At 41.0% G+C, this 27,040-nt stretch overlaps 2 protein-coding genes across 10 annotated transcripts in view; one reads left to right on the top strand and one right to left on the bottom strand.

Annotated features, from left to right (window-relative positions):
* The first annotated feature begins 6,746 nt into the window (after positions 1 to 6,746).
* Positions 6,747 to 27,040, top strand: part of LOC135301154 (solute carrier organic anion transporter family member 1A2-like) — a 43,585-nt gene continuing 23,291 nt past the window's right edge. Inside the window, exons 1-4 of one of the 9 annotated variants that reach the window (XM_064421451.1) lie at positions 15,044 to 15,299; positions 20,492 to 20,554; positions 21,773 to 21,855; positions 23,134 to 23,179. In XM_064421451.1, the coding sequence (XP_064277521.1) occupies positions 23,156 to 23,179 (24 nt within the window). In that variant the 5' untranslated portion in view covers positions 15,044 to 15,299; positions 20,492 to 20,554; positions 21,773 to 21,855; positions 23,134 to 23,155. Of the gene's footprint in view, positions 6,831 to 15,040; positions 15,300 to 20,491; positions 20,555 to 21,765; positions 21,856 to 22,709; positions 22,895 to 23,133; positions 23,180 to 25,950; positions 26,038 to 27,040 lie in introns of those variants that run through there. The other 8 variants (XM_064421452.1, XM_064421450.1, XM_064421456.1 and 5 more) reach the window with 8 other exon arrangements.
* On the bottom strand, positions 16,893 to 21,759 carry IAPP (islet amyloid polypeptide). Its single transcript, XM_064421457.1, has 4 exons — positions 21,620 to 21,759; positions 21,125 to 21,221; positions 20,852 to 20,986; positions 16,893 to 17,354 (listed from the first exon to the last, which is right to left on the bottom strand). Exons 2-4 carry the CDS (start codon positions 21,202 to 21,204, stop codon positions 17,165 to 17,167), a joined length of 405 nt encoding a protein of 134 aa, XP_064277527.1. The 5' UTR covers positions 21,205 to 21,221; positions 21,620 to 21,759; the 3' UTR covers positions 16,893 to 17,164.

Raw genomic sequence — 27,040 nt, 5'->3', positions numbered from 1 at the left:
CATCATCATCTCCTGCTGCCCTGACCACTCACAGGTGCTGTTCCCAGAACAAAGCTCCCTCTGCACTATTAATACAAGACTCCAGGTTTTCTAAGGTGGCAGCAGTACTTTTTTGGCAGAGCAGGAGCATGTGAGGAGAGCAGTGGTGCTTGAGGGGGCCGTGGAGGCAGAGCTGCCCTCAGGGGGGAGCAAGCCTGGATCTGGGGTGACCCTCATGCAGTCTGTGCCTCCCTGTGGGTCCTGGCTGAGGGGGTGATCAGCAGCCCCAGGTATTCTGTGTGGTGATCCAGGTGCATCCAGGGAGTCTCTCCAGGAGGCACAGCTCCAGGGAAGGGCACAGGAACAGGTACATGCACAGCCAGAGCTTGCACAGGGCTCCCAGGCTGACAGCTTTGGAGGTCCCAGTGAGGGAGGGACCATCAGGGAATTCCAGCCCATGGGTGCCTGCCAAAAATGTCTTTATCTGCATGGTTTGTACATCTCCAGCTCTTTGCACCTCTTGTCCATCTCCTGGTGCTCTGCTCATGCTCATTGTGTAGAAGATTGCCTCTGGGCTGCCTCCTGGATTTGACCAACAAGTTCCAGTGGAGATCAATCCCTGGTGCAATGCTGGGTGTATTTTGATTCAGGGGCTGCTGCCAGAAGTTGTTAGCAGCCACCCTTCAACACCCTTCAGCGTGTTGAAGCTTTGCTGCCTCCCCCTGCAAAGTTTCAACACGCCATCAGTGCAGGAGGCAACTGGGAATTTAGATGTGGTCAGAGATGCCCTTTGTTCCTCTGCTTGTGTGCCAAGATTTGAATCATCTACCTCTGGAAAAAATAGCATGTAAGTTAACATTGTGGATAATTCCAGAGCAGCTGCTTCCACCACCTTGTGTCTGCAGAACATTTTTGGGTATCCATTCCAGCCAGCTGGGCCCAGCAGTGTCCCTGTGTTGATGTGGCCAGGCAGCCCAGGGTATCCACACATTTTATATATTTATAATGTTCACTGCTTATTTAGTTATGTACAGGTAATTCTCCCCAGGCTGATCTTCATCTAAGATAAAGATTTAACCTTCAATTCTTTTTTGCTGTCTCCTGACTTGCTGTGTTAGTGTTGGGTAAAGGAAAAAGCTGCTATCCATGCAGAGTCTTAACTGTGCTTTAAAAGAACAGCCTAAAATCACCAGCTTTTGTGTTTCTCTTTCCAAGCCTGTATGTTGGCAGTGGTTCTGACACTGATAATTTTTGATTGGTAAAACAAATAACATTTGGGCACATTTAGCTTGATAGTTCCCTTAATGTAGTCTTGTCACAGAGCTAAACTCGTTTGTTGATAAATAAAACTATCAGAACTGAGACAGAGACTTCTTTTGTGAACAGATTTATTTTTCTGTCCTTTCTTCAGGGGCTTATGCTGAACAATGTAGTGCTTATTACAGATTAAGTTATTTTCTGCTTTTCTGCCACAGGTGCCTTGCCATTGAGAATTTCATTCAGTGCATGGTTTCCATGTAGTGTTTTAAAACTCTGAAATTTTGTTATTTTACTTGGCTTCTTACTGCAACACAGAACACCATGCTCTCCATGCTCTGTGGTGATATCTGTGATGTGCAACACCATGGGATATATACAGATAATTCTATGTATGGACACTTACAAAACTCTGGCTGTAGTTTTGCCATAAGTAAGAAGTTGCACTCTAAACCAGGGATTTAGTAGCATTGTGACTATAAAATAGATTTACTTTAAACACATCTGGTTAAGGAATTTATTTTTCTGTGGTTATTTTTGTGTGTGTGTTGTTTTTTGTTTTGTTGGTTTTTTTTGTTTGTTTGTTTGTTTGTTTGTTTGGGGTTTTTGGTTTTTTTTTGTTTTTGTTTTTGTTCTGTGTCATTCATTTTTTTGGTGTGCTAAGACCACTTTCATCTCAGGATCTCAAAATGCTTTCCATGTTTCACATGTAAGCAAGTGGTGGCAAAGTCATGCTGTGGTTTGTAGTTCTGGCAATGGAGCTTGATCATTCTGAGTAAGGAATGGAACCAAGATAATCTTCTGGTTTTCTGTGTTACTTTATTTTAACTGTACAGAAGTGGTAAGGCTATCTCAGGTTGCTCTAACTGAGGACTTAATGAAATGAGTAAAAATTCTACTATTTGCAGAGATCACAAGGATATTCTGTAGTGACTGCAGTTTTCTTTCAAGATCTTTGTAGGCCACATCTCTCTTTCCTTTTGACAAACTCATTTTTGACAAATTTATTCTTTCCTTTGTGGGGTCACCTCTTGCGCTGCACAGAACAAAATTTTTCCTGGAATGTTACCAAGTTTTGCATGGCTTGATGGCTCTGCATGTTTTCCCATCAAACATATCTGTTTGCCAACATGTGTCTGTGGATAAATACGATGCTTGCACCTGAAAAAGCAGCCCTGGCTGATGTGGAATTCAGACCAAACTCAACACAGGCTGCTAGCAAGGGGAAAGTGCTGCTCCACTGCTAAGGAGATACATAGAAGTATATTTTAAAATCCAAAACTTCAATTATTTGTTCTTCCTACCTGGAAGTTGATTCTCCTCCCCTGACCTTGATTTCTTACAGCAATGACAGTTTAAATACCACATAATGGAGAAATATCATGGATATGAGACTTCTGCAAGAGTCATTTGAGTGCAACTCAAATCTCATTCTTGCAGAACAGAATAGCCCCAGAAGGAATCCTTTGGTGGAAAAAAACTGAGTAAAAGGTATAATTAGTGGTGTTTTTAACACATGCAGGCCCAGAGTTTGCTCAGGAGGCATCCTGATCAAGAGAGCTTTGCAGCTGGAGATGAATCCAGGTATCACCATTACTTGTTCAGAGCAATGGGCTTAGAACATCTGGTGGTTTAACTCTCAGAAATTGGAAACACCTGGTGACTTAGGGCTGCAAATCACTTGCGGCATCTTTGTCTTTAGCACAGACATCCCATTAGAAAAATTGTGTATTCCCACACACAGAATGAAACAGACCAGAAAACCCTACAACATTTTAAGGCTCTTATTAAAAAAAAAAAAATTAATGTCTGACAAATCATAATTCCAACAGCACAAGACAGGCTGAAAGGAAAATTGCTCTTAGCAACTTCACAGAAATATTTAGAGTGATAGAAGAACTTGGGTTAGAAAGGACCTTAAAATTAATCTCAATCCCACCCCTGCCATGGTCAGGGTCACCTTTTTGCCCGAGCACACATCTCAGAGCCCCATCCCACCTGGCCTTGGGCACTGCCAGGGATCCAGGGCAGCCACAGCTGCTCTGGGCACCCTGTGCCAGGGCATCACCCCCCTCACAGAGAAGAATTTCCTCCTTTTATCTAATCTAAACATACTCTTGTAGGAATGCCTCAGCAATTCCCATGTGAATAGCAGCAGAGGGACAGGGATTGTCATTCTGACACAATGAGGGCTGAGTATTGCCTGCTTTAAACCTCTGACCAGTCTGATTTACAGGAAAATAGAAAACGTTTCTCTGGTGTTCGTAGGAAATTAATTTACAGAATGTATGTAGGAAACGCATTTTGAGGTGTGGCATTTTAAGATGAGTTCTGCTTAGGCTGATCTGTAAATAGTATTGGAGTTGGAGAAAGAATGTTGCAATTAAATGTGTTTATCATAAAGCTTTGCAGTAACCAACAAAGTAAACAAATTTTCCTTTTCTGAGCAAGTGTGCCCAGTATTCATGTGTCCATCAAAGTGCTGCACATAAAGAAAAGCACACTTCTTGTCTTCTGGCCTCTTGCTTTCTGACTGCATAACTTTTCCCTTTCTCTCTGTCCCTTTCTCTCTCTCTCATTTGCAGAAGGAGAAACTCTTCTGCAATGTTTTTTTCATCAGTCCCTTCTGATGATTCATTTTCCTGTCATTTAACTCTGCTGGTGCATCAGAGGTTGAACTTGATCAAAGTTTTTTGTTACATGAATTTTTTTTTTCTAGGAGCATGATGCTATCAGGATCACTTTCTCCTTTGTCATGTAATTTCTCTGAAAAGGTCAGCATGACCCTATCTTCTGGGCAGAATTCATGAAATTATAAATATGTTCATCTCGGTTTAAAATAAAAATCTTGTTTGACAGAAAAAAGCAGGACCTTAGCAATCACCTTGTTGGGACCTGGAAATGGGGGCTTATGTAAGTATGAATAATATGAGCATTAACTTTGCAAAATCCACATTTAGAAAGCCGCTTTCAAGTCACAGACAACTTTTGCATTTGTTATTTATCATTTTTGGAAAATATTCTCCAGTAAATACAAAATGCCTGTGAATTTACTGGTGGCAAAATGAAGGACTGAGTCAGGAATGTAAGCATCACAGTTCTGGCTGCAAGCCACCTTCGTTTACAAAGTCAAGGAACAGATTTCTGCTTTTAAATGATCTCTAATTTTCCTTTCTTTTCAATATATGATTAAAAAAAATACAAAGGTGTTAAATAGCACATCTTTTGCAACCTGATTCTGAGAGTGCTTACCTTATTTAGGTATTATTCTTTAAAATTACCATCAAAAAGCAGTGAGAAACTGGAAAGTGTCCCTTGGTCTTTTCACATCCACAAACAAGCCTTTCTCCTCAAAAGTATTTTGACAAATAAATCTGCTATTTCATGTACCCCACTATTTACTGTTGGACATTTGCTGTGTTGACACAGCAAACAGTGTTCTTTTCAGTACAGAGAATAATAACAGAATTGTGTGGCTTAAAGCAAAAGCAAAACACTTGTTGACTTTGTTGGGCACCCTAAGGCCCTTGCTTAATAATCACATTTTTCAGAGAAAGAAGTATTCACATTTTATAGAAGGTTCATCACAGGTTAAGTACAGGTCAATTTAAAAGTGTGATTTATCGCAGCATACATTCACAGAAGTATTTTCGAAATATTTTGTGTTAGAAAATAAGCATATAGCATATTGTATAGCAATAAGCTGTATAGCCAGACAGTACTGCTGATAAATGAAAAATACTGATACAGTTTCTGAACATTGATGGGCTGAGTAGCTGTTGTCTTTTTTTTTTTCCCTTTTTCCCTCCTGTCTTTCTTTTTTTCTTTTTTCCTTCCTTTCTTTTTTTTTACATTCATGGAGGCTTTTATCTTTGTTTTGATAGTATGTTGATTATTTCCTTCCTCCTCTCCCCCAGCTCAGCCTTTCCACTAATTGTGCTGGTTTGTGCTCCTCTGAAACCTGTAGCCATCAGATACAGCAGTCTGTAGAGTTATTGTTTGCCCTGTATTTAATGCAGCTTGACCCTTTTTAATCACTTGTGTCAATTCTCATTGCTGGTATTTCATTCAGGGAGTCTGTTAACCTGTAGCAAATCTGTTATTAACTGGATTCTCAGTTCAGTAAGAAAACTTTATGATTGAATTTGATTACACAGAAATGGAAGGCTATCTCAGAGGCACAGTGATAATAAAGAAGGACTTTTCCACATTCACAACCATCTTAGCAGTTCCCTTCTGGCTGGCACTGCTTCCTTGGTGTGAGCAGTGCTGGTTGGCTGCTGAGAGAAAATAAGAATTGGTTGGCTGGTGGAGAAAATAGGAATTCAGTGCCAGACTCCTGCAAGAAAGGAATGAGCTCGTTTCTACCTATGGAATCACCAAATGCCTTTCCAGATTCCAGATTTCCTTGTCAGCCTCCATGGCAGGAGCAGGGCAGATAAGGGCTTTGAGATGTGCAGGCAGCCCAGGACCCTTCAGGGTGTCTTTTCCATGACAGAGGTGTTGAATCATTACAGCCAAGGGCTGAGAGTGGTGACCCCACGTGGAGCAGCCCATCCCTCAGCAGAGGCTGAGCCTCAGCCCCACGCTGGCTCCCAGGACTGCAGAAGCAGCAAGGACAGCTCCAAACTGCTCTCCTGGCAGGAGGAAGGAGGCAAAGGAGCCTTGTGCCCTGCTGGACGAAGCACAGGCATGCTGAGAATTAAAGTGTGCTTCCCTCTCTGCTTTGTCCTCCACCTGGAGGTTGTTCCCAGCCAGAGGGGTCACGGTGTGAAGGTGTCCCTGCCTTTCCCCCCACAGCCAGCATCTGGGATTTTCAAGGGAAGGTGGTGGGTAACCAGGCTTCTCTGACTCTGGTTTCCACACTTTATGGGGAACCTTAGGAAGAAAACATTTTTCCTGCTCTCCAAGCATTTTGCCCTTGTCTTTGTTTCCCAAAAGTTTCAATTTCTGTAGAAATACTCTCCTGCTGACTTGCAGGAGTCACCTGTGGGTGTTATTGCAAGTGTGCACATACATGTATGGTCACAGTTTTTGTCTCTGCACCTTCTTTTAAGCCTTCTTTGCTGCCCCTGTTGCTTCTAGAAGTTGCCACTATTCTGAGGAGGTTTCTGGCACTTAGTGAAACAGTCAGTTTGACTTTTACACACAGTGTAAAACCTGGAACCCTGGCCCTTGGGTGGTGTTTCCTCCTGGCAATGCGTGTGCCCTTAGGTTGGGGCTTCCTTTGCACGTGTTGAAAAAGCACAAAAGAAAGGTACCTCAGGACTGTGACAATGGTCTCTTGCTGCCCACTTTGTGGGTTTTTTGACTAATGCCCAGAGGAGATAGCAGGGTGGGTTTATTTCCTCAGGAGTTCTCTGTGCATTTTGCCTTTCGCTGTGCGTGACCACCTCCTTTCAAGGGCAAACAAACTTGGCTGCCTTCCTGGCTCCCAGCTGCTTTTATTCCCAAGTTTTCTTTGAAAGAGAGATGAGCAGCTGGAGCACTGAGGGGGCCTGGGCGTGGGAGGAGGGAGGAACCCGGGGCAGCGAGGGGCTGCAGCCCTTCCTCAGCCAGCTCTGAGCCGTCTGCCAGCGCAGCCTGCAGTGAGGGTGAGTGTGGTGGCCACCAGCAGCCCGTGCCTTGCCACCAAGGAGCTGCTGGTGTGCAGGTAGAAGGGGGGGAAGGGGTCACTTTTGCCAGTGGGGAGGTGAGAAGGGCGCTGGGTTCCCAGCAGAAGTGACTTTTCATGTTCTTGTCACAGCCCAGGCTCACAGCAGTCATCCCCTGGCTGAGCCTCCTCTGTGGAAATCCATGCTGCTCTGGGCTTCACTGGGAAGCTGCTATTTTCCCTTTCTTTTGGGTTATATTCCAGCTGTGTGGGAATTCAGCTGTGTACGTGTTCAAGTGTGCAGGCAGTCTGGCCACCTCTGTTTTCCTGTGATTCCTGGGCAGCAGCAGCAGCTTCTGGCTGCAGGATGCTACTCCAGGTTTATGGATTTCAGATTCCTCAGGTGGCATGTTTGTGCTGAGATGCAGCACAGCAGGGCAGTGCCCCTGGTTCTCTAGAAGGGTTTGGGGGTTTATAGGTTTCAGATTCCTGGTTTCTGGATTTCAGGTGGTGTGTTTGTGCTGAGATGCAGCACAGCAGGGCAGTGCCCATGGCTCTCCAGAAGGGTTTGGGGGTTTATAGATTTCAGATTCCTGGGTTTCAGGTGACATGGTTGTGCTGAGATGCAGCACAGCAGGGCAGTGCCCATGGCTCTCCAGAAGGGTTTGGGGGCAAGGGGCTGCAGGGCCAGTGTAGGAAAGTGCTCTCTGGTTAATAGAGGAATTAAATTATTCTTCGTCTGCTTAGAAAGGCAAAGAAGCCCAAAGTTTCTCTCCCAGTTTAGTACAGAAACACCTCATAGGACCTTTTAGACTTCACCTCATACCTGAGGCTGTCCAACTAGACAGAAGCCAAGAAGTCCCACCTTGGTAATTCACTAGAAAGAGAAAAGAACAACAAAAAAATTTAATTCTGTGGTATGTTTTAGCAGGAGGAAACCCTAACTCAGTTTTTCTCTATAAGAACTTCATTATTTATCTTTTATTAAATCTTTTTCTGTTTCCAACACTACCTCAAAAGCTACCCTACTAATATGCCATTCAGAGTAGCTGTGCTGTCTGGGGTGTGAGAAGTTCTCAGAGCTCATAAGACCTGGCTCAAAAAGAAACCTCTCAGGCCAGGAGAGCAGGGCTCATTCCAGCAGGAGAAGGCTCTCTTACACCTATTTATTGCATATGTGCACAGCATAGATCAGTGCAATGGGAGTGCTCTGTGGCTGCATTAAAATAGCCTTTAATGCATTGGAAAGTAAAAGCATTATATTATATTTTATATATATATTATAAAAGAAAGTGGGGGAAACAGCAGAGGTTTAGAGTGTCCAAGTGACTGACACAAGCAGATGCAATAAAGGGTTAAACAGAGAGTGATAATGGGTGATATTCAGTGATAAATCCTTAGACAAAATATTCCTGCTTTATCCTCAGCTTGGGCACTCGGGCTTTGTTGGGACTGGCCTTGTATTTAAACATTGCCTGATATGTGGCGTGTGTGACTTTGGTACTCAGCTTTGCTTTCAAAAGTCTGAAGATTTGTGTGGATTTCACTGTCAAAGTTGCTGTTTTGTAAAGAAGAATTCCACTGTGCTCTGACAATCCAAGCTGGTAGTGACAGTAAAACATGTTACCCAAAGAAAATGGCTTTATAAGCATATTCACACCACCACTGTAACTTTTATGTCTACATTCTTGTCTGCTTACAGCCACAGTGAAATAGTTAATAGTTTGTTTATTTATTATTTACTAACAGTGTTTATTTAGCAGTGTTTAATAGGTTTGAGAGTGTAACACCATGGAAAATGATGGGGCAGGTACACAATTTCTTTAGGTATTTAACTCATCTTTTTCAGTTTGAAACACTGCATTTTTCAAACAGATATTTCAGAGAGAGATTGTGAGGCACAGAGTGGCACCCAGCATGTAAAATACCAAGTTCACAGTCTATGACAACTCATTTGATGGATATTTTGATTCCTGTGATCAGATATTATGCAAACTGGAGAAAAAAGAGATTTTATGGGACAGGGAAGACACAAGTTGATGCCACAGAGATTAATGCTAGTTCTCTAGTTCTTTAGTTCTGTAGAAATACAACTCAACAAACTCAGGAGTCTTACTTGGTGAGTGAACATGCACTGGATGCAGATATCTGGATTAAAAGCATTGTTCAGCTCAGTTTTGGTTAGAACTGCAGCTCATATGATCAGAATGTGACAGATGTATTTGTATGAGGAGGAAATTCACAGTTATGTTTCATTTTCTCCTCTCAGCAATTTATAACCTAAGCATTAGTCACCTACCCAATCTCCAGTCCCTTCCAGGTTTTATAAATAAATATAGTCCAATATACAAGCAGTGAAATTTATGGCCACTGGTTGATGTCACTCGTGTCTCTTGCTTGTCATGCTGAATAGAGGGTAAAAAACCCAATTTCTTAAAACATGCACAGTCTTGTTTCTTTCTTTAGTAGACCAAATCCTGCAGACTTGTTACCTCATATGATGATTGAATGAAGAAAGTGAGATTTTCACCTCTACAATAAAACCAGTTCCTGTGTAGAAAACCAAAGAAAACCTGTCCAAAGCATGTGATCTTCTTTGAGTCCTGCGAGTCAGACAGAAATGTTCTTTCTTGGGCTGGTGGGTCCCTGAGATGCATTTTGGTCTCAGAAATGCAAAAGTTAGCTCTACCACCTATAGACACCCCTTTACCTTAGCTGTTCTCTGTTTTCACTTACATCTCTGGCATATTTTCCAGGCTGCTTATTAGGTTCCTCCTAAGTTGCATCATGCTATCCTCCATTTTTCCCTACTTTATCTGCAAGGCCAGTGATCACAGTATTAATAAATTAATAAATTATCCTTATTTCACTCTTCCCCACCTCCCAAAGCTGGAAATAACATGTGTCCTGATTTAAAACTCTTTTGATATTCTTATTTTTTTTGGCAGTCATCATAGAGAATTTTGACAAAAAGATAAAAATAAATTTTATTATTAGTTTTGGCAGGGCTATTATAAATAATAAAATGTTGGGTTGGTCAGCTGAAGCCCAGCAAAAACTGGGAACTTCAGTGTGTTTTCCCACAAATGAAATGCAAAGAAGGAGTTCTGATTTACCTGAAGCTGCAGGACTGTGCTGTGCTGTGTTTAACCACGTGCATGCACACAGGGTGTGCAGGAAATGGCCTGAGAGCCAAGGCCCTTCTGCTGCACAACTCTCACAAATGTCAGGTTACTTTTATTAGTGATGCAGGTGAGCTGAAATAACTCTGCTTTGGGGTTTTACATTGACTCAAGTCATTTCCTGGTGTACAAATGTTTTATTCCAGCCAGGTTTTGTAGGAAGAAGCATTTGGAAGATGCTCTGGGGCACTTGGTGGGATTCTTGGAGCAGCCCTGTGCAGGTCCAGAAGCTGGACTTCAGTGATCCTTGTGGGTCCCTTGAACTCAGGATATCCCATGATTCTGATTTGTGCTTCATGGCTTGGTAGTGATCTTAACATAATTATTACTGCTCTGACAAATCACACCAGAAATTTGTACATTTGTGCTGCATGGCTTGGTAGTGATCTTAACAGAATTATTACTTTTCTGAGAAATCACACCAGAAATATGCACCCTCCAGTTTGTTAAAGGAATTAGGAAATACCTGCCTGAACATGTGGTAGAATGCTTTTGCAGGAGAGTACAGATTCATTAACGCTGAAAACTCTGATACAAGCCTGAAAATCTCTGTGACTTTTAGCCGATTTTTTTTTTTTTAAGAAAAAAAAATGTATTCACCCTCTTCTTCAAAATGTTGTTTTTGGCCTCAGTGTTGGAAAACTCTTTTGTGCCATGTTGGTCACTAGATGAATCCATGTTGTTTGTGCATGTGCTTGGGTTGTACATTCAGGTCAGGCTGTTTTTGTGACTGCATCTGTGAAGCTGGGTCTGTGAGCAGATTTGGAAACCATTCTGTTATCTTGTCTGTGCTCTGCTGTTTTCACAGCACTGTTTAGTTCACTGGTTCTCTCCTCCCTTCCAACTTTCCCAAAACAAGAAGAGGAGAGGGAAAAAAGAAGAAAAAGCCAGAAATGAACATTGCCTTAAAAAGGAGGAGATTTGCCCGTTACAGGGCCAGCAGTGCAAGCAGCACTTCCTAGAGCCAGCCTGTACCCCCCAAATGTGTGGAGGAAAGAATTCATTTGAGGTTCAGCTTCTCCTCAGCTGGGCTCTGCAGTGAGAGGGGAAACCCTCCTGGAGGGAGTGATCCTTCTGCAAAAGCTGTGGGGAGTTCTGCAGAACATCCCCTCTTCAGGGGATCTGTGGGCTTGTTTTGCTGAGGATTCCGGGGTGCAAAACGATGAAGATAAAATTAGAGATGCACCAGAGGATGACAGGAGGGCCCCTGTGCTTAGGTCAGCAGCACATAAGGGACAGGAAAATGCAGTAAAATTATTGTGTCTGCTGGATTGAGGCCTCAACTCATGCATACCCTTCTGGGCACACAGTGATGGCTGTTTTTGCTGACAAGACCCTGTCTCAGCTGTCTCCTTCCTTTCAGACGTGGGGGCTGGTCCAGCTCAAGGTGATCCACGGGAAGCTGTGCAAGGAGAGGGTCAGGCTGGATATCAGGAGGAGGTTTTTCACCCAGAGGGTGGCTGGGCACTGAACAGGCTCCCCAGGGAAGGGGTGACAGCCTGACGGAGCTCCAGCAGCACTTGGACAAAGCTTCCAAGCACAGGGTGGGATTCCTGTTCTCTGCACAGCCAGGAGCAGGACTTTGGTGATCCTCATGGGAGCCTGCCAGCTCAGGATGCTCTGTGATTCTTTGGTGCTTAGGGTGCAGCTGACAGAAATCATCCTGAATAGTCATTCATTCATCTCCAGGGCTAATTGTTTGGTGTGAAAAATGGGGGAAAGTTGGGGTTTAAATTACTTCTGTTCACAGCTGGGAGCACTGATTCACAGAAGTTACATTTGCTAAGATGTGGGATGAAGAGGAATAATACTGGGGATGAAGCACAGACTTATTTTGCAGTTGTTCAACTCCAGATAACATTTTTTTATCAGGTCTGTGCTATGTTAGGCTCCCTCAGGGTGTTTGTGTTTACAGAACTAGCACTGAAGTGCTCAAAACCACATGTGGATTGTGCCATTTAGGGGCTTGCTGGATTGATAGTTGATGATCTTAGTCCTTTCCAACGTAAAGGTTGTTAATATCACTGTGTTTGTTCTAAAATCAGGAGCAGTGCTTGGAGCCAGTGAGGTAATCTTTCCTCTGAAGGTGCTCTTGACCCTCCCCTCCTGTCTCAGGCTGCTTCAGATTTGTATTTTCTCTGAGACAAAGAATATTCTGCCCCACAATCCTGGTTTTTGCTCTCTTCTTCCTGTACCATAGCACAGCAGGCAATTTAGAAATAAAAAAAGGTGGCTTTCAGTTGCTTACTGATCATGGACAAAGAAGTTATGTATTTTGCAACTTCAACATTATTTATCCCCTCCTCCTTTTTTATGACCCATTTCTTTCTTCCTTCTGTAAAACAATCAAATAGACAAATTACAAAAAATCCTTTTCTCTGTTATATGGCTAGTTTGACATGCAACACAGAATGATATTTAAAATGAATGATGTTTAAAAATGCCCCATATTCTGAAAGCTAAGCACCTCAGTGCTGCACTGACAATCAATCACGGGCTGCTGGAATTTTAGCACAATTCCCCCAGTGGAAGCAAGTCCCACTTTGACTCCTTCCAAAGGGGCTGTTAATGAATAAGGACTGATTCTATTTGGGAAAAAAAACTGATTTGCCTCTGTTGGGAGTGTAAATAATAATAAGCATGTTTGGGCTTAATGCTATTGTAATCCTATTGAGGATTTAAAATTGATTCCAGGTATTTAAATTCACTTGTGTAATTATTTATTACAACTCCACTTATTTTGATACATCCCAGTATATTAATCCCTTTTGAAAAGCAAAATAATAAGTATCTCTAGCTGTCCTGTAGCAGATGTCATGTTCCCTGTTCTATAATTATTTACATTAAGGATATTGTAAAAGAGCCTGTAAGAAACAGTTTAATTGTCTCTAATGCAGGATCAAAAAGAGTTTTTTAAGGTGGAGAGGAAAAAATTATTATAGTAGGGGCAGATCTAAGATTCTTAGTTTGAATAATTAAACCTATTTTGTATTTTTAAAAGCATTTCTAGGAAATAGTGACTTTATGGCATGATTGTTACTCTAGTCAGCTCTATTGTTAGGCTTAAAGTGCATTTGAGTTTTTTCTTTTTATTCAGATGTTTTAGCATTCAAGGAGACAATTTTTTGCACAATGAACAGCAATTTTAACTATTGTTTTATCATCACTGTCTTGTTCTTTAGTGAGCTTTTGATGACATGACTTTTAACATTCATGTCGTGTATGATTCCTAGTTTGAGACTGTTTTCTTAACATTTTTTTTTTAAGATTTTAAGATAGGTTTTAGTTAGAGAAAGAATTCTTAACTGAATCTGATAAAGGATAAATAGTTTTCACAGCAATTGCAGATGGAAACCAATTTGTCTAAAGTTTTCAGGAAAGCTAGAGAATCCAGATTTTTGTTCCTAAACTGAGTTTAATTGGTGGATTTCAGCTCTGAGTTTGAATCTGGCTCTGGAGCCTTACACAGCTCCACGAAAATATTTTGTTTTTCAGTGTGGGATTTTTTTCTGAGCATGGGAAAACAGAGATAACAGAAGAACAGAGCAGGATGATTGTGGCAGAAGTTGTCACCTCCCATAGAGAGTTCAGTTTCGTGTGACTGCAGCCATTACTCTGTGCAGGGCAGGGAGAGGTGCCACTCCTCAGCCCAGCTTTTTGCTCGTTGCACTGCAGGGGGAATGCAGAGCTGCCCCTTTTCCGTGATCAAAATTAACAAAATTAATAAAACAACCTTGTCACTGGGAGCAAGGAGCCCAGCACACCTGCCAAACTGTGTTTGTAAATTTGTCAAGCCAAGCTCCGTGGCTCAAAGCCAGCATCAGTCTAGAGGCTGAAGATACTCAGTGCAGGAAAAGAATTTTATTCAGGGTATCAATATATTACCTTCCAACCAGTGAAAGCCATTCAGTAAAATTCTAATAACTAATCCCATTAAATTAAAGCTTCCCAGTAAATGGAAGCTTTGTCATCCTGGTGTTTAAAACTCTCATCAAGAGACTTATTTGTTTGGAAAATAGCCAATTTGTTTCATATTAATTGAAACTATTAATTCCAAATTTGCTGTTCAGTAAAATACATTTTATGTTTCATGAATATTGTGTGCTTTCTTAGTTTTAGCCTAAGCTTTTACAAGTGAAATCAATTTCTTTCCTCAACTCTATTCATCAGGAGAAAATCTAAATCCTGTCTTTTATGAAGCTGTCATAGTTCCTAAGAAATATTAGACCCTAGGGCCCACTACTCCATTTAAAACATTCTTCATGTTCCTGCAATCTTTTTTTTTTAACAATCCTTCTGCTTGTTTGATGACTTTTACTCTTCCCTTTCTCATTTAGTGAAATTCAATATTATGTCCTTATTCTGTTTTGTTTTTAAACACAATTTCATAAAACATACTAAAAAAGCAGAGGTTTAGTAATTTTTAAAGGGAATATAGCCATGTTTATCACGTTGTCTGTATTCTTAATTTTCCTCTTTTGTATTTTCTGTTTGCTTGCATGTTGTCTGAAGGATGTAGGGAATCCAGATTAATTGAAAAAGAACCCAAGGTATGTAAGGCTGGATTCTCAAGTAATATTTACATCCCTGAGGAAGCTGAGAAATACATATTGGGATTTAAAAAAAAGCACAGAGGCACTTATTTTTTTACTTAAATATTCTGCAAATTCTGGTTATGCTGTTTGCAGAGCTGATGAAACAATGCTTAAATGCTTATTATTAATTAATTGTTATTTTTTATTCCCTTTAAAATCCATTCTTTTCCTTGCTCATCTGCTCAGGATTGTGCTTGTATCCAGGCTTGCTATGGCTAGATCCTTCTTCTCTGAGAGGCACAAGTGCAACAGCAGCAGGAAGGGGAGCAGAGCTGTGTTCTCCAGGGAATCTGGGGGAGGGAAAACAAGTTTCACTGCAGGAAGTTTCTCAGGCTGCTCTGGCTGATGAATTAACCAACCTAGCTCAGAGTGAAAGGTGGTTTTGACTCTGAGGTGTTGGTGGTGTGGGTTTTTTGCCAAATTTTTCCCTTTGATTTTAGTTTGAGCAGTTGATACCAAATGCAGATGAGATTGCTGTCACCTAACTCCAGTTATCTGAAAGTTAAGTGCTCGTTTTCAGCTAATTGTCTAGACGCTCTCTATCATCAGGGAAGAAATAGAGGCACTTCAGGTGTGATTAATCCCATCCTTAAATAGATGTCTAAGCTGGGGTGAATGGGAAGATGTTGTTTTCCTTCACCAGATTGCAGGGGAGCACTGGCAGCAGGTTAGACACAGAGGAGCTGGGGACAGGTGAGATGGTCCCTCTTCTCTCTCTGTGGTATCACTGAATTTGGGATGGGAGTTCTGTCTTTCAGTGTTTCTGGAATGGTTTGACAGATGCTGGTGTCAAATCCTGCAGATTCAGGAATGAAGAAGGCAGAAATTAATGTCCCCAGTTGCCCTGTGCATGGGCAGCCTGTGCTTTGCTGGGGTTTTGTTTGTCAGACGTGGCTAAAAATACAAAAGCTAGTGCATAAAGCATTGCCCATATTCCAGGCTGGGATCAGCAGAGATCAGCACCCACCCCCGGGGAAGGCTCCACCTGGGGACTCCTCTGCACAAACACTCCAGAGCCCTCCTCTCACTTTATTGGTGTTCTGAAACATAAATATTCTAACTGAAACACAAATTAGGCACACAGTGTGTGTGCAGCATAACTCAAAAGTAACTGGGATGGAAAGCATTTCAAGCTGGCAGAAATATTAGACAACTTTAATGCCATATAAAAATGGTTTTCTCAATAAAATTCAGGATTGATGTCATTAATTAGAACATTAATGAAGGTTGAAACTTTCCTCAATGAAGAGGGTAATTAGTAACACTGTTACAGTAGGAATCCTGTGCAGTAATTTTTATTCCCATGTGGTTTTTTTTTTGAAATGAAGTGAATATGCCATTTAACAATAAATTTAGCAAAATTGTTTCTATTTGGAGGTATACTTTATAACAGAAACAAACCAACTGAAGGCAGTAATTAAACTTTCCTTTGCTTCTCCATGACTAAGGTTCTGCTGAATGTTTTTTATAATTGGACAACAATGTTTATTCAGATGACAGTGAGCCCTTCACTGAGGAAGTGTGGGCAAACCAGGAATTTCTGTGATATAGGATGCCACCTCTATCAAAATTTGCTTAACAATTTAAAGGATTTAAAAGGTTTTTAAGCCTGCACTGATTCTGGGCTGAGATAGGAGAAAATAATACTGTTAGGTTCTCATTAAGGTCTGCTCATCTGTGAAATATTTTCCCTGGATTTTGGTAGCAATGTAAGTATGCCAGTGAAAAAAATTACTGAGTTTCTATGAAGCATTTTGGTTCTTGAACTACTCATTGTTTTTTTCTTTTCCCTTTGTTACTCTGGTTCAAGGAAAGGGATGCCCAGGGGCTGGAGTTTCTGCTAGATTGTTATCAGAGCTTTATCTTAGTCGTATTTAAAAGCAATCACTGTGATTAGATTTTACTGATACCATCTTTTACATAAGAAATGCAAATTCTTAGCGTAGGCACAGAAGTCTGTGCTGCAAGACCAGTTTCTTTGCTTGTTTGTTATAGTGAACACAGACCAGTCAGGAAACTGCATAATTCTGTGATCATAGTACACAGTGCAGCATCTTTTGTCATCTAGCTGCTCCTGCAGCTGCACAAAACAAGGTGCTGTAGATGTTTCAGGATCAGAAGATTCCTCTGTTTTACTTTCATTAGGACATCACTTTTGCTAGCATTCTGATATTTGTTGTTCCTTGTTAAGACCATATTTGTTCTTGTTAATTAATTTGTTCTTGTTTAACTAAGAACATTTGTTCTTCTTCAATTAGGAACTTTATAAAGACATACACATCATGGGTTATTTTTTCATCCTTTTAATAATAATAATGATGATGATTAAAAAAACCTTGTTGCAATTACTTTTCCATTTATTATCATGGCGGATTTTTACAAAGGGATTTACCAAGCAGGTTTCTGGAGCTCGAGAGAGTTGCCTGTGCATGTCATGGCACGTGCACAGTGAACATAAATCACACACACGCAGGGAAAACAAGGCACTGCTAAGACTGTACAAGTGATAAACCACCAGGAGGTTGCTGAGACATCAAAAACAGCTTCTCCACGGCGGCCTAGAGCCGCGCGTGGCCGTGGGGCTCCGTGCCTGGCAGCCCTGGCGTGTCCCTCTTGCCGTAGGTGTTGGAGCCCACGTTGGTGGGGGGATACAGGGCGCCCACGCTGCCGCTGGAGCGCACCAGGAAATCGGCCAGGCGCTGGGTCACGCACGTGGCCGTGTTGCATTTCCTCTTCTGCACCTGGTGCCTGCCAAGGTGGGGCAGAGACAGAGCCAAGGTTAAGCCAATCGAATATTGTACTTGAGTTTCCCCCAGGCGAAGTGTGAAAAATGCGTATTTTATGATGGCTTTTCGCAAACATTAAAAAATTAGTATTATACGTGTTATGTTAGAAAGTTATGCTGTATTAACATTTTAACAGTATGGTAAGTGTGGTTTCATAGTTAAAAGGTAACTTTTGTAGTTAAAATAGGAACCATGTATATGAAATATTTTATTTGTAGAAAGGAATGAGGCTCCCAGTGGATGGTGGCTGCAGGACACCTAAATCTTTCAGAGAAAGAGAATGTATTGCACTTTTACCAGGAGAAACAAACTTCTTCCTGCCTTGTTCAGTCAAAAAGATGCCATTAGGATTAAGAGAAGAAGTTGATGATTACCAGACAAAGTCCTGTGTTTGAATGGAATTTATGTATCATATATGAGGTGTATGAATATGCAACAGGCAATTGTTTTTAAGGGTTAATCCTCTGTTAACAAGTGTCCTTTTTCAGGCTTGTGTTGCCCAGAAAAAGGTACCCGTATGTCTGTATCTCTTTGTTTTTATTGTCTCATATTGTCCTAATCTCAATTGTTCAAATTATATTACTATTGTTATAACCATTTTATTACAATGAAACTTTTAAAAATTTTAAAAACAAGTGATTGGTGTTTTTCACACCAAAGAAGGAACGAGGAAGCTGACTCCATGTTCTCAGAAGGCTAATTAATTATTTTAAGAAACTATATTATATTAAAGAATGCTATACTAAAACTATACTAAATAATACAGAAAGGATACTTACAGAAGGCTAAAAGATAATAATGAAAACTCGTGACTCTTAACAGAGCCTCGACACAGCTGGATCCTTATTGGCCAATAAGTCAAAACAATTCACATGAAACCAATGAAACAATCACCAGTTGCATAAAAAAATCTCCAAACCCATTTCACATGTGAGCCCACCACAGGAGAAGCAAATGGGATAAGAATTTGTTTTCCTTTTTCTCTGAGGCTTCTCAGCTTTCCAGGAGAAAAGCCTGGGCAAAGGGATTTTTCAGAAAATATGAATGCAACAACCAAGTGTGGCGCTCCTCAGAGCCACTTCAGCTCTGCTAATGTGGGAGTTCTTTTAGTGTGTGCACAAATACAGGAACATTAGAATCTTCCCACCACCTACTTTGTGCCTGAAAAAAATCCTTGTGCTGGGTGCTATTATCAGCTTTAATGATGGGGCTTATTCAAATGCAGAGACCTGAACAGTCATATGTCGTTTTTATTGATATCCTGCACAGCAGTTTATGACACCCAGAAAACCTGTAATGATAGTATAGGTAAGACACTAAGTGAAAGCAATGACTAAATGTTTAACTTTCAGCTGAACTTCTAAATCTATTTAGAGCTCTTGCTGATATCATGAGGATTACTAACACAATGATGATCACTAGCATTCATTTAGTTCTCGTGCTTGCACAGAATCATCTCCTGCTCTCACTGGAGTGACAGGTAATATTCCAGTTCACACCACGGGGGCTGAACCCCAGGGCTTTCTCCCCTCTGCACCACACCTCATCAGAGGCAGCAGTACCCCTTAGGATGCTCTTTAGCCCTGTCTCTCTAGCACTAAGCTCTGACCAAACTGCCACATCTTTTTTGGAACACCAGCAGCTCGGAAGTTCTGTTGTGAGAGATAATCCTTTGCTGAATGGTACTTTGAAAAGAATGTTCAAGGAGGAATCTGTATTTAAAAGTAACATCTTATGATCTGTACCAACAGACCATTTACAGTACTCCATGTGAAATTTATGTAGCATGAATGCTTTTTTTTTAATAGTAATAAAATGGTTAGCTTGAGAGAGCTTGGGTTTTAAGATTTGTTCCTGAGACTGCTGTGTTGCTCCTTCAGACAGAAATGCTTGCTTGCTGAGATTGCCTACTGAGTTATTGCTTATTTTCTTGGATTTCTTCATGCTGATATGGCATGAGTTAGACACCACTTTGTGGCTCAAATTTGCTGTGAAGAGCAACACTATCCCAGTTTCAAATTCTGAGCAGTTACCAATAAGTTCCTTTGCTTACTGATTATTAAAACTATCAACTGAAATGTCATATAAACTTTGAAGTTATTTGTATTGATCTGAGAATCCAAGTAGAAGAGCAGCTGTGAAAGGAATGTCTGTATTACACTGGGTCTTCATTAGTAGACATGCAGCAATTTTTTAGCAATTAATATTTTAAATGTGTAATTGCATTAAAAGAAAATTGTTGGACAGGGGCTTTATATAACCTCTCATTGACTTTCATGGGTGTTTCTACTGGTTTCAATCAAGCCTTTAACATACAAGGTTCAAAGAGCAGCTGGTTCTCCCAGAACTCCTGCTTTGTTTGTGGAGGCAGAATTCTCTTTTCCATTAAAGCTACAAAATCAAGTTGAAAACTCCAGCCCTTACTGGAGCTGCTGGGTTTCTATCTCATGCCCAGGAAAGCAGATAAGGCACACCACACCCCTCAAGGTGATGCCTTGTGTTTGAATATTACAGTTATTTTGGAGGGGTTGTATTTATTTTTTAAGTGATAGCTGTAAAAATGTGAGAACTTCGTCTCTGTTCTAAAAATACTTTGGAAGGTATAAAATTTGTCACGTAATAGTATTTTTAAAATATATATTCAAAGAGAGAGGAACAGGCAACTATATATACATATGTATTTATTGAATTGATCTGTAACAGAATTGTCATTGAAAGAAATTCACTCAAAAGCCTGACCAAACTAGATGAGCCTCAAGCTCTCTTCCCACCTTGGTGATTCTGTGAAAAGTAGAATAGTTCAGTGCTGCTTATCTTTTAGTACAAATTGCTAATAAATCTTGAAATGGTTTTTATTCATTAAAAAGTTGCCTGAAATTGAACTTATGAATTTGTAAATTAGAATGTGTTTCAGACAAGTGAAATTCCATCAGAAACAATTTTTTCTTTTCCTTCTTCCCGTGATTAAATTAATATTTAATTCTGTGATTTTAAAATTGCTTAATTACTGAAAGCATTTATACTATAAAATAATTCCATTCTAGCAGAGCAGTAGTATTATTAAGAAGGGTATGTTTTCTTTTTTTTTTTCCTCTTCAGGCTTGGAAATCTGACAAATTTTTAAAAAGGAAGGCACTTACGGAATACACCTTTCTCCTCAAGGTAATGTACTCTTTGCAGCCTTTGTAATTTATGAAAGTGTTATAATTGCAAAGTGATTAAATGATTTGTAACTTTGTCCCTGGATTTCACTTTCTACCCTGAATGCTTTGATCTTTATGTTACAGAAAAGCTGATCTTTATGCTTACAGGCAACCTCTATTTGGTAGAAGGATATTTTAATCTCTTTTTTTTTGAGAAAAACAGCTGAAGTCTCTCAGATAGCAGGATACCACTGGAACAAAGTTTGCTCCATGGTTCAGTCTGATATGGCTGGAAGAAACAAGGGAAAATCAATACCTTTTTGTCTTTGCTGCTGGTTGTTCTGGCATTTCCTCACTAAGTCCTGAGAGTGTATTCTGTGACATTGCAGGCAACATCCATCCTTGTCTCTTGGAAGCACCATCAGATAGATCATCAGCCACAGACAGTAATCTTTGAACAACAATAAAACACGGAGCTTGAATAATTCTATTTTTATAGCATTTGAAACATGAAAGCAAAAGCAACTCATGCAATAATGTGAACACCCTTTTCCCTAAAGAGAAATAAACATGATTGTTTGTTACTCACCTCTCAATAGGTGTAGCTTCCAAACAGCTCAGAGCGACAGAAAGTGCAATGAAGAAAACTGGCAGCTTTAGGTTGCACATCTTTCCTGCCAAACTTTCTGCAAAGAACAATGATTCAAAACCGAAAGCTAACCCAAATACTCCTCAGCATGTCCTGTTATTGATGCCCATTCTGTCCTAAATCAAGAGCAGCTAGTCTTTTTCACAGGCTGGAGAGAGAAAAATGATCCCCTCAAGTTTAGTGACACAACTCATTTTCAGGAATATAGCTCTCAGCAGTAAATGCTCATTTTCCATCCAGTAGTTTCAATCCTATCCCTTAGCTCTGGTTGGCATTTCCTCACACATCCCAGTCTCAAATTCTGGTCCCCAGTGCAGTTTACCTTAAAGTTGTCTTATCCTTTTCCTGAAAAATGCTCTTGATTAATAATATTGTGCTTTTTAAAGCACATCTGTTGCACCGCAGGTAAAGTAAGAAGAAAGAGAAATTATTTACCTTTTTGTGGCCACGGAGCTGTCTGGAGAAGGCAGCGAGCCCTCTTGGTTAGCAAGAAGTGTGCATGCAACAATTCCACGCTTGCATCTAGCTCTGGAGCATCCTTTCCCCCCTTCCTTTCTGGCTCTTATATATCCTTGACACCTTTCTCAGCTCTGACATCAGGCAGCACAGGGAGACTGTCGCTAGTTCCAGTGCCTGTAGACAGAAGGTGCCCCGGAGAGGAGCAGAGGCAGGTGGGTCATTGTTGCACTAGTGCATCAGGAGGTATTCACCTGCTCTCTGCAGAATGCCCTGCTGAAGGTGCTGCAGCAGCATCCTGCACATCAGCAGTGTAGCCTCGGTTTTACAGCTCTGATGAGCCGCTGAGGTAATATTCCCTGTGGGTGTTTTCCAGGGCTGAATCAGGTAACAAAAGTTACAGAGCAAATGAAACGCCAGGCCACTGGGGATTGAAATGAAGAAAAACGTGTCAGAAGAGGTGGAAGAGTTAAAATCGTGGAGGTTTGCTGCAGGATATATAAAGGAAGAAAAGGTGTCTGAAGGGAGAAAAGCTGTGTGACAAATAAGAGTGAAAGTTGTTTAAATTGACAGCTAGGGTTATCATTCAGGGTAATATGGTAGAAATCATGTACATTTTCCAGTCAGGTCTAAATGTGAATGAAAATTCTGTCACTATGAATGTGAAATCTCATGTTCTACTAACACAGGTGGATTCTTTGTCACGCGTGAAAATTGAGTCAATTAATACTTTTCTGAAGGCAAAGACTTGGAGTAAAAAGCCAGGAAATGTCAGAATAAAACTACTTGTGCAAATTTATTTCTCTAGTACGCATTGAGTATGGTTCAGGGAAAAATGTACAGCTTTTATTAGACTAAATCCAGTGTTAATGAATTACCTAATTGCAGATTTCCAAGGATACGGATTAGAACCATTTATCTCTGATTTCAGTGGAAATTAGGCAAATCAATTTTTTTCCTCCTCTGTTTCCTCAGTTTCTGCTAGGTAACCCAATGCCTTTGGAAAACAGACTGTTAATCCTTTATAAAGGACAAGGGTCTGGCACAAGAGCTGAGCAAAACTTCTCTGTGATAAGAAGTTACCATGTGCATCTTTTCTAGCCCCAAGAACACAAATTCAGAGCTCAGAGCTGCTTCAGTGCCAAGGGCACTGCCCGAGCTGGGAACCCCCTTCTGTGTTGGTTTAGTCTGTAGTAGCAGATTTTCCTTGCAATGGCTCCAGTTCCAGTGCTGGCTCACTTCAGGCTACTCGAGGTGAATACAGAAGGAGTATTTAGCTGGGATAGTAGCTCCTCCACTTCATTACAACAGTCTGCAAATGAGGCTCTAGAAAGTGACCAAATATTTCGTTGATTGTTGTAGATGTTGCTTTGGGGTTTTTCGTGTGTTGTGGTTGTTTTTTTTTTTTTTAATTTTTTAAAAATTTTTTAAGGGTGTTACTGCTGGATATTTTTTTCTCTGTTTTTATATGATCATATACTTCTTTTCACCAGGTTCCTGTTATTTCCTCTCTGGATGGACAGTCCCAGTGTAAGAGAAGTAAGTGCAGTATTCTTATCTTCACCATGACAGTAAGTTCTGTACAACATCTGAAACAAGTTTATTTCTCCAAAGACTCACTGTAGAATTTGACTATGATGAAATAACATTCTGGTGTTAATTTCACTGTGGCAATTTCACTCCTCTGGAATGAAGGCATGATTAAACCCCTTTTACAGTGATTGTATTGTGCTGAAAAACAATTATACAGGTACTCTGCCTGGGGATTGACATCAGCCAATCTTCCCTGCTTGGATATTGAACTTGAAAATGCCTTATTGTGCTTTTTCCTGGGTGGAAAGAGATCTGTGTGCCACTGACACTCAGCAGTGGTCTTTATGCTTAGCCCATGTGAGAGATGTTTCAAATCCTGAAAAGCAATGGATAGATAAGTTTGTGTTTAAGATTTTAAAAGACTTCACTCAATACTCAGAATCTCTTGTTTTAAGGCATCTAAGTGAGTGGTTTCTGTATCTAACTTGAATCAAGCTATGGCTTGAGAGAAATAAAATGAAATATCAATTTTCAAACAAATATTGATCCCAAATTCTAATTGCAGCTGTCCTGCAAAGTAGACTGGGGGGGAGCCACAAGTGCTTTGAGGGAAGAACAGAAAGGCAAGAGAGGGCATTGTGGCAGTGAAAGTGGGCTCATGATGTCCCAGGAGCATTGCCAGCCTCCTGGGCTGCACAGCATCTTGGCAGGGTCAGCAAGAAGTCTATCCAGCAATTAGTCACATGTAAAGTTAACAAAAGTAAGGTTTTGCAGCTCCTGCTGCAAGTCCTCTTAAGCAGGAGTAGTGTTTTCCTCCACAAGCAGGAATGGAATATTAAATTGTGGAATCTCTTTGACAGCAGAACAGTTCATAACTCGAATTTCAGGAGGCTGGCACTAAATACTTCACAGGCAGTGCCATTCAAGGATTGGTTGGAAAGCTATTTTTGCCACTGACAAAGTTCCTTAACCTTGATCTTAGGAAAAACCCTTTATTCTTGTGCATGACAGCATTTAGCTGTTGACAACATAGAGTTCTCTGACATGTGTTGTATCAGCCTAAGTAAAAAGAAAAACAAGTGTCCTCATTAAAGAAATCTGTGATCACCTCTATTCTGAGTAGTAATGGTAATTTTAGATATTTATACTAAAATATTTAAATCTTCATGCAAAGATTTGTTTAATGAATTGTGCCTATTTGAGGGTGACACCAGAGCTGAGGTTCAGAAACAATCCAAATCCAGAAGACATGTTTTCCCAGTTCCCTGAGTCCTTCTGAAAGCTGCCTACACAGTGTCTGGGACTGCAAAATGCTGCCCATGCTCTGCCCTGGCAGCAGAGGAACAGGGAACCAGCCTTGTCCCAGGGGTCTGCTGCTGTCCTGTCCCCCCAGGACGTGTGGGACCTGAATGTCAGGTCACTGAATGCCAGGTGAACAGAGACCACCCCAGTGCCTGTTCCCAGTGCAGGAGTCTAAGCCAGCTTAGATGGGCTGTGCCTCTTTCTCCTTCTTGCCTCCAAAAGCAGCCTTGGGTGACTGGCTCAGGTGCAGGTGTTTACCCTGTGGGTGTTGAAATGCAAATGAAATTAATTCCACCAGGGGTGCTTCAACATTCTTATGTGCTCAGTGCCTGGGATTGAAGGTTGTCTCCTTCTTTCTCCCATTTGCCTTTTCCTTAGGCTGTTCTGGGCAGCTGGTTCCCCCTTCTAATAGCTGAGTTCTACATCTGCTTAATAACATTAATAAAACACGTTAAGACTCTTGCTCATGGGTGTGTCTCCCCCATTTGGGAGGGTCAGAGCCACGTTCCCTGGTGCAGGCACTTGCCCAGCTGTGTCAGGCAGATGCCTCCAGCAAATCACCCTGTTGCTCAGCTACCAGGAGCTAGAAGTGTGTGAATAACTTGTGGATTAGTTGGCCTGTTGTATTGAAATGGGAAAAGGAAAGGTTTAGTCATTAACCTTCAATTTCAACTATTTCAATACTTATTTCAGTTTTTTGAATAAACCAGCAATCAGAACAGCAGCAGCATTACCATCAGTGTAAACATTCCAGTAATGACACAGAACTGTGCCTGTGTCACAGCTTGTAGCTGTTATGTGAGCTGAGCACAATGTTTAATGCAATTGCTTATAGCAATTTTAGTAGTCTTTCACTCTTTTTAAATTAAAAGTAAAGCAAAAAAAAAAAAAAAAAAACAACAAAAAAAAAAACAACCCAAAGAACAAACCAAAAATAAAGCATGAAAATGAGTTCACTGATAGTGTCAGCACCTCTGAAAATGTCAAAGTACCCTATATGGCCAAATCTGAAATTGGAAGAGTAAATCAGGTTTTCTGCTGTCATTGTAGAGGTCCTGAAATATCCAGGATTGACATTCATCAACGTGGCTGTCAGGACACTATTGTAACTAGGTGGTCTCTTCCAACCTAGTAATTCTGTGAATTCTGTGAGCTAAAAACCACGTGGAACATCAGAGGGAGTGGAAAATCACTCTAGACAAGTGACACTGATAGGAACCGTGATTGTTCCCTAAATTTTTACATTTGGATGGCAAAGTCTGAAAATTTTGGCTATAGTGCTCTCTTCCCAGTGTTTCTTGCTTGGTGCTGTGTTGTTGAGTACTGCCATGTTTGTACTTTCTGGTGTGTGTGAGATGTAATTTTCTACTGTTAGCACTTAAGCTGTAACTGCTTTGTTCAAATAGTGTTTTATCAAGTATGCATTTGCTAGCACAACTTTCTTTGTTACCCCTGTTGCATGTGGGCCATTCCAGTGCTGATAAAAATACAAAGAGCTGTTCCTGTTGGTCCCAAAAGTGATGTTAAACCTGAGGAAGAAATATGTAAGAAGCAGCTGAGAGGTAAGAGGTGGAAAGTTACTCATTTCTCCCCCAGAGGAAAAAAAGATGATTCAGAAATAAACAGTGTCCATCCATGGGATTGATGAGCAAATGAAAAGGAGTAATTTGGGTAGACAGGAGTATTTTAAACCGACTTTTGTGATGTATTTTGTTACTCAGCTCACGCCATTGGCAGAGCAATGACGTGGCCTGAAAGGACTCTGGCTAATGATTGCTGTGAGAGTGAGCTCAGCAGCTTGTGCTGAATCAGTGCCTGTGGCTGGGAATCCCTCCAGCAGGGAAATAAACTCCATGTTTAGATCAGAAAAGGCAGAACTGACAGCCCAGTGGCTGGGGAGTTGTAGTTCCTATGCTGTTCTTACTTACAGTTTATAGAGTTTTAATTGCATACCACAATTTACCTTTGAATACAACAGAAGGTTTGAATTGTGGATTTTCTTTTCCCCTGTTTCCAGAAGTTAAAAGCAAAAGCAGGACTCCCTTTTGGTTACCAATGTCACTCTCAAGGGCTCTAAACAGTGCTGATGGTAAATATGAATATGGAATAGAAATGCTGTTCTTCCTTTCTGGTAAACTGAGTCACCCATTTCTTCCTGCTGTGCTAATTCTCCTCGGTCACTTTCTGTAGCAATTAATGTATAAAAAGATGTTCAGGTTTCCAAGATCTTGCTGGAATGTATACCTGCCACTTCTGCAATAGCACAGGGAGTTCTCTAACGTGTTGTATTCATGTGTACTTCAAAGCAGAACAAAAAGCCTTGCTGAAAGGAAGGGCAGGGTGAATATATTGAATTATAGAATCATAGAATGGCCTGGGTTGGAAGGGACATTAAAAATCATCCAATTCCAACCCCCTGCCATGGGCAGGAACATCTTCCACTGTCCCAGACTGCTCAGAGTCCCATCCAGCCTGGCCTGGGACACTTCCAGGGATGGAGCATCCATAACTTCTCTGGGTACCCTGTCCCAGTGCCTCACCACCCTCCCAGGGAACAATTTCTCC

This window comes from Passer domesticus, chromosome 5, assembly GCF_036417665.1.
Source record: "Passer domesticus isolate bPasDom1 chromosome 5, bPasDom1.hap1, whole genome shotgun sequence".
Classification (NCBI taxonomy): domain Eukaryota; kingdom Metazoa; phylum Chordata; class Aves; order Passeriformes; family Passeridae; genus Passer; species Passer domesticus.
The sequence above is the reverse complement of the archived record's forward strand: the minus strand, read 5'-3'. Positions and strand labels throughout refer to the sequence as shown.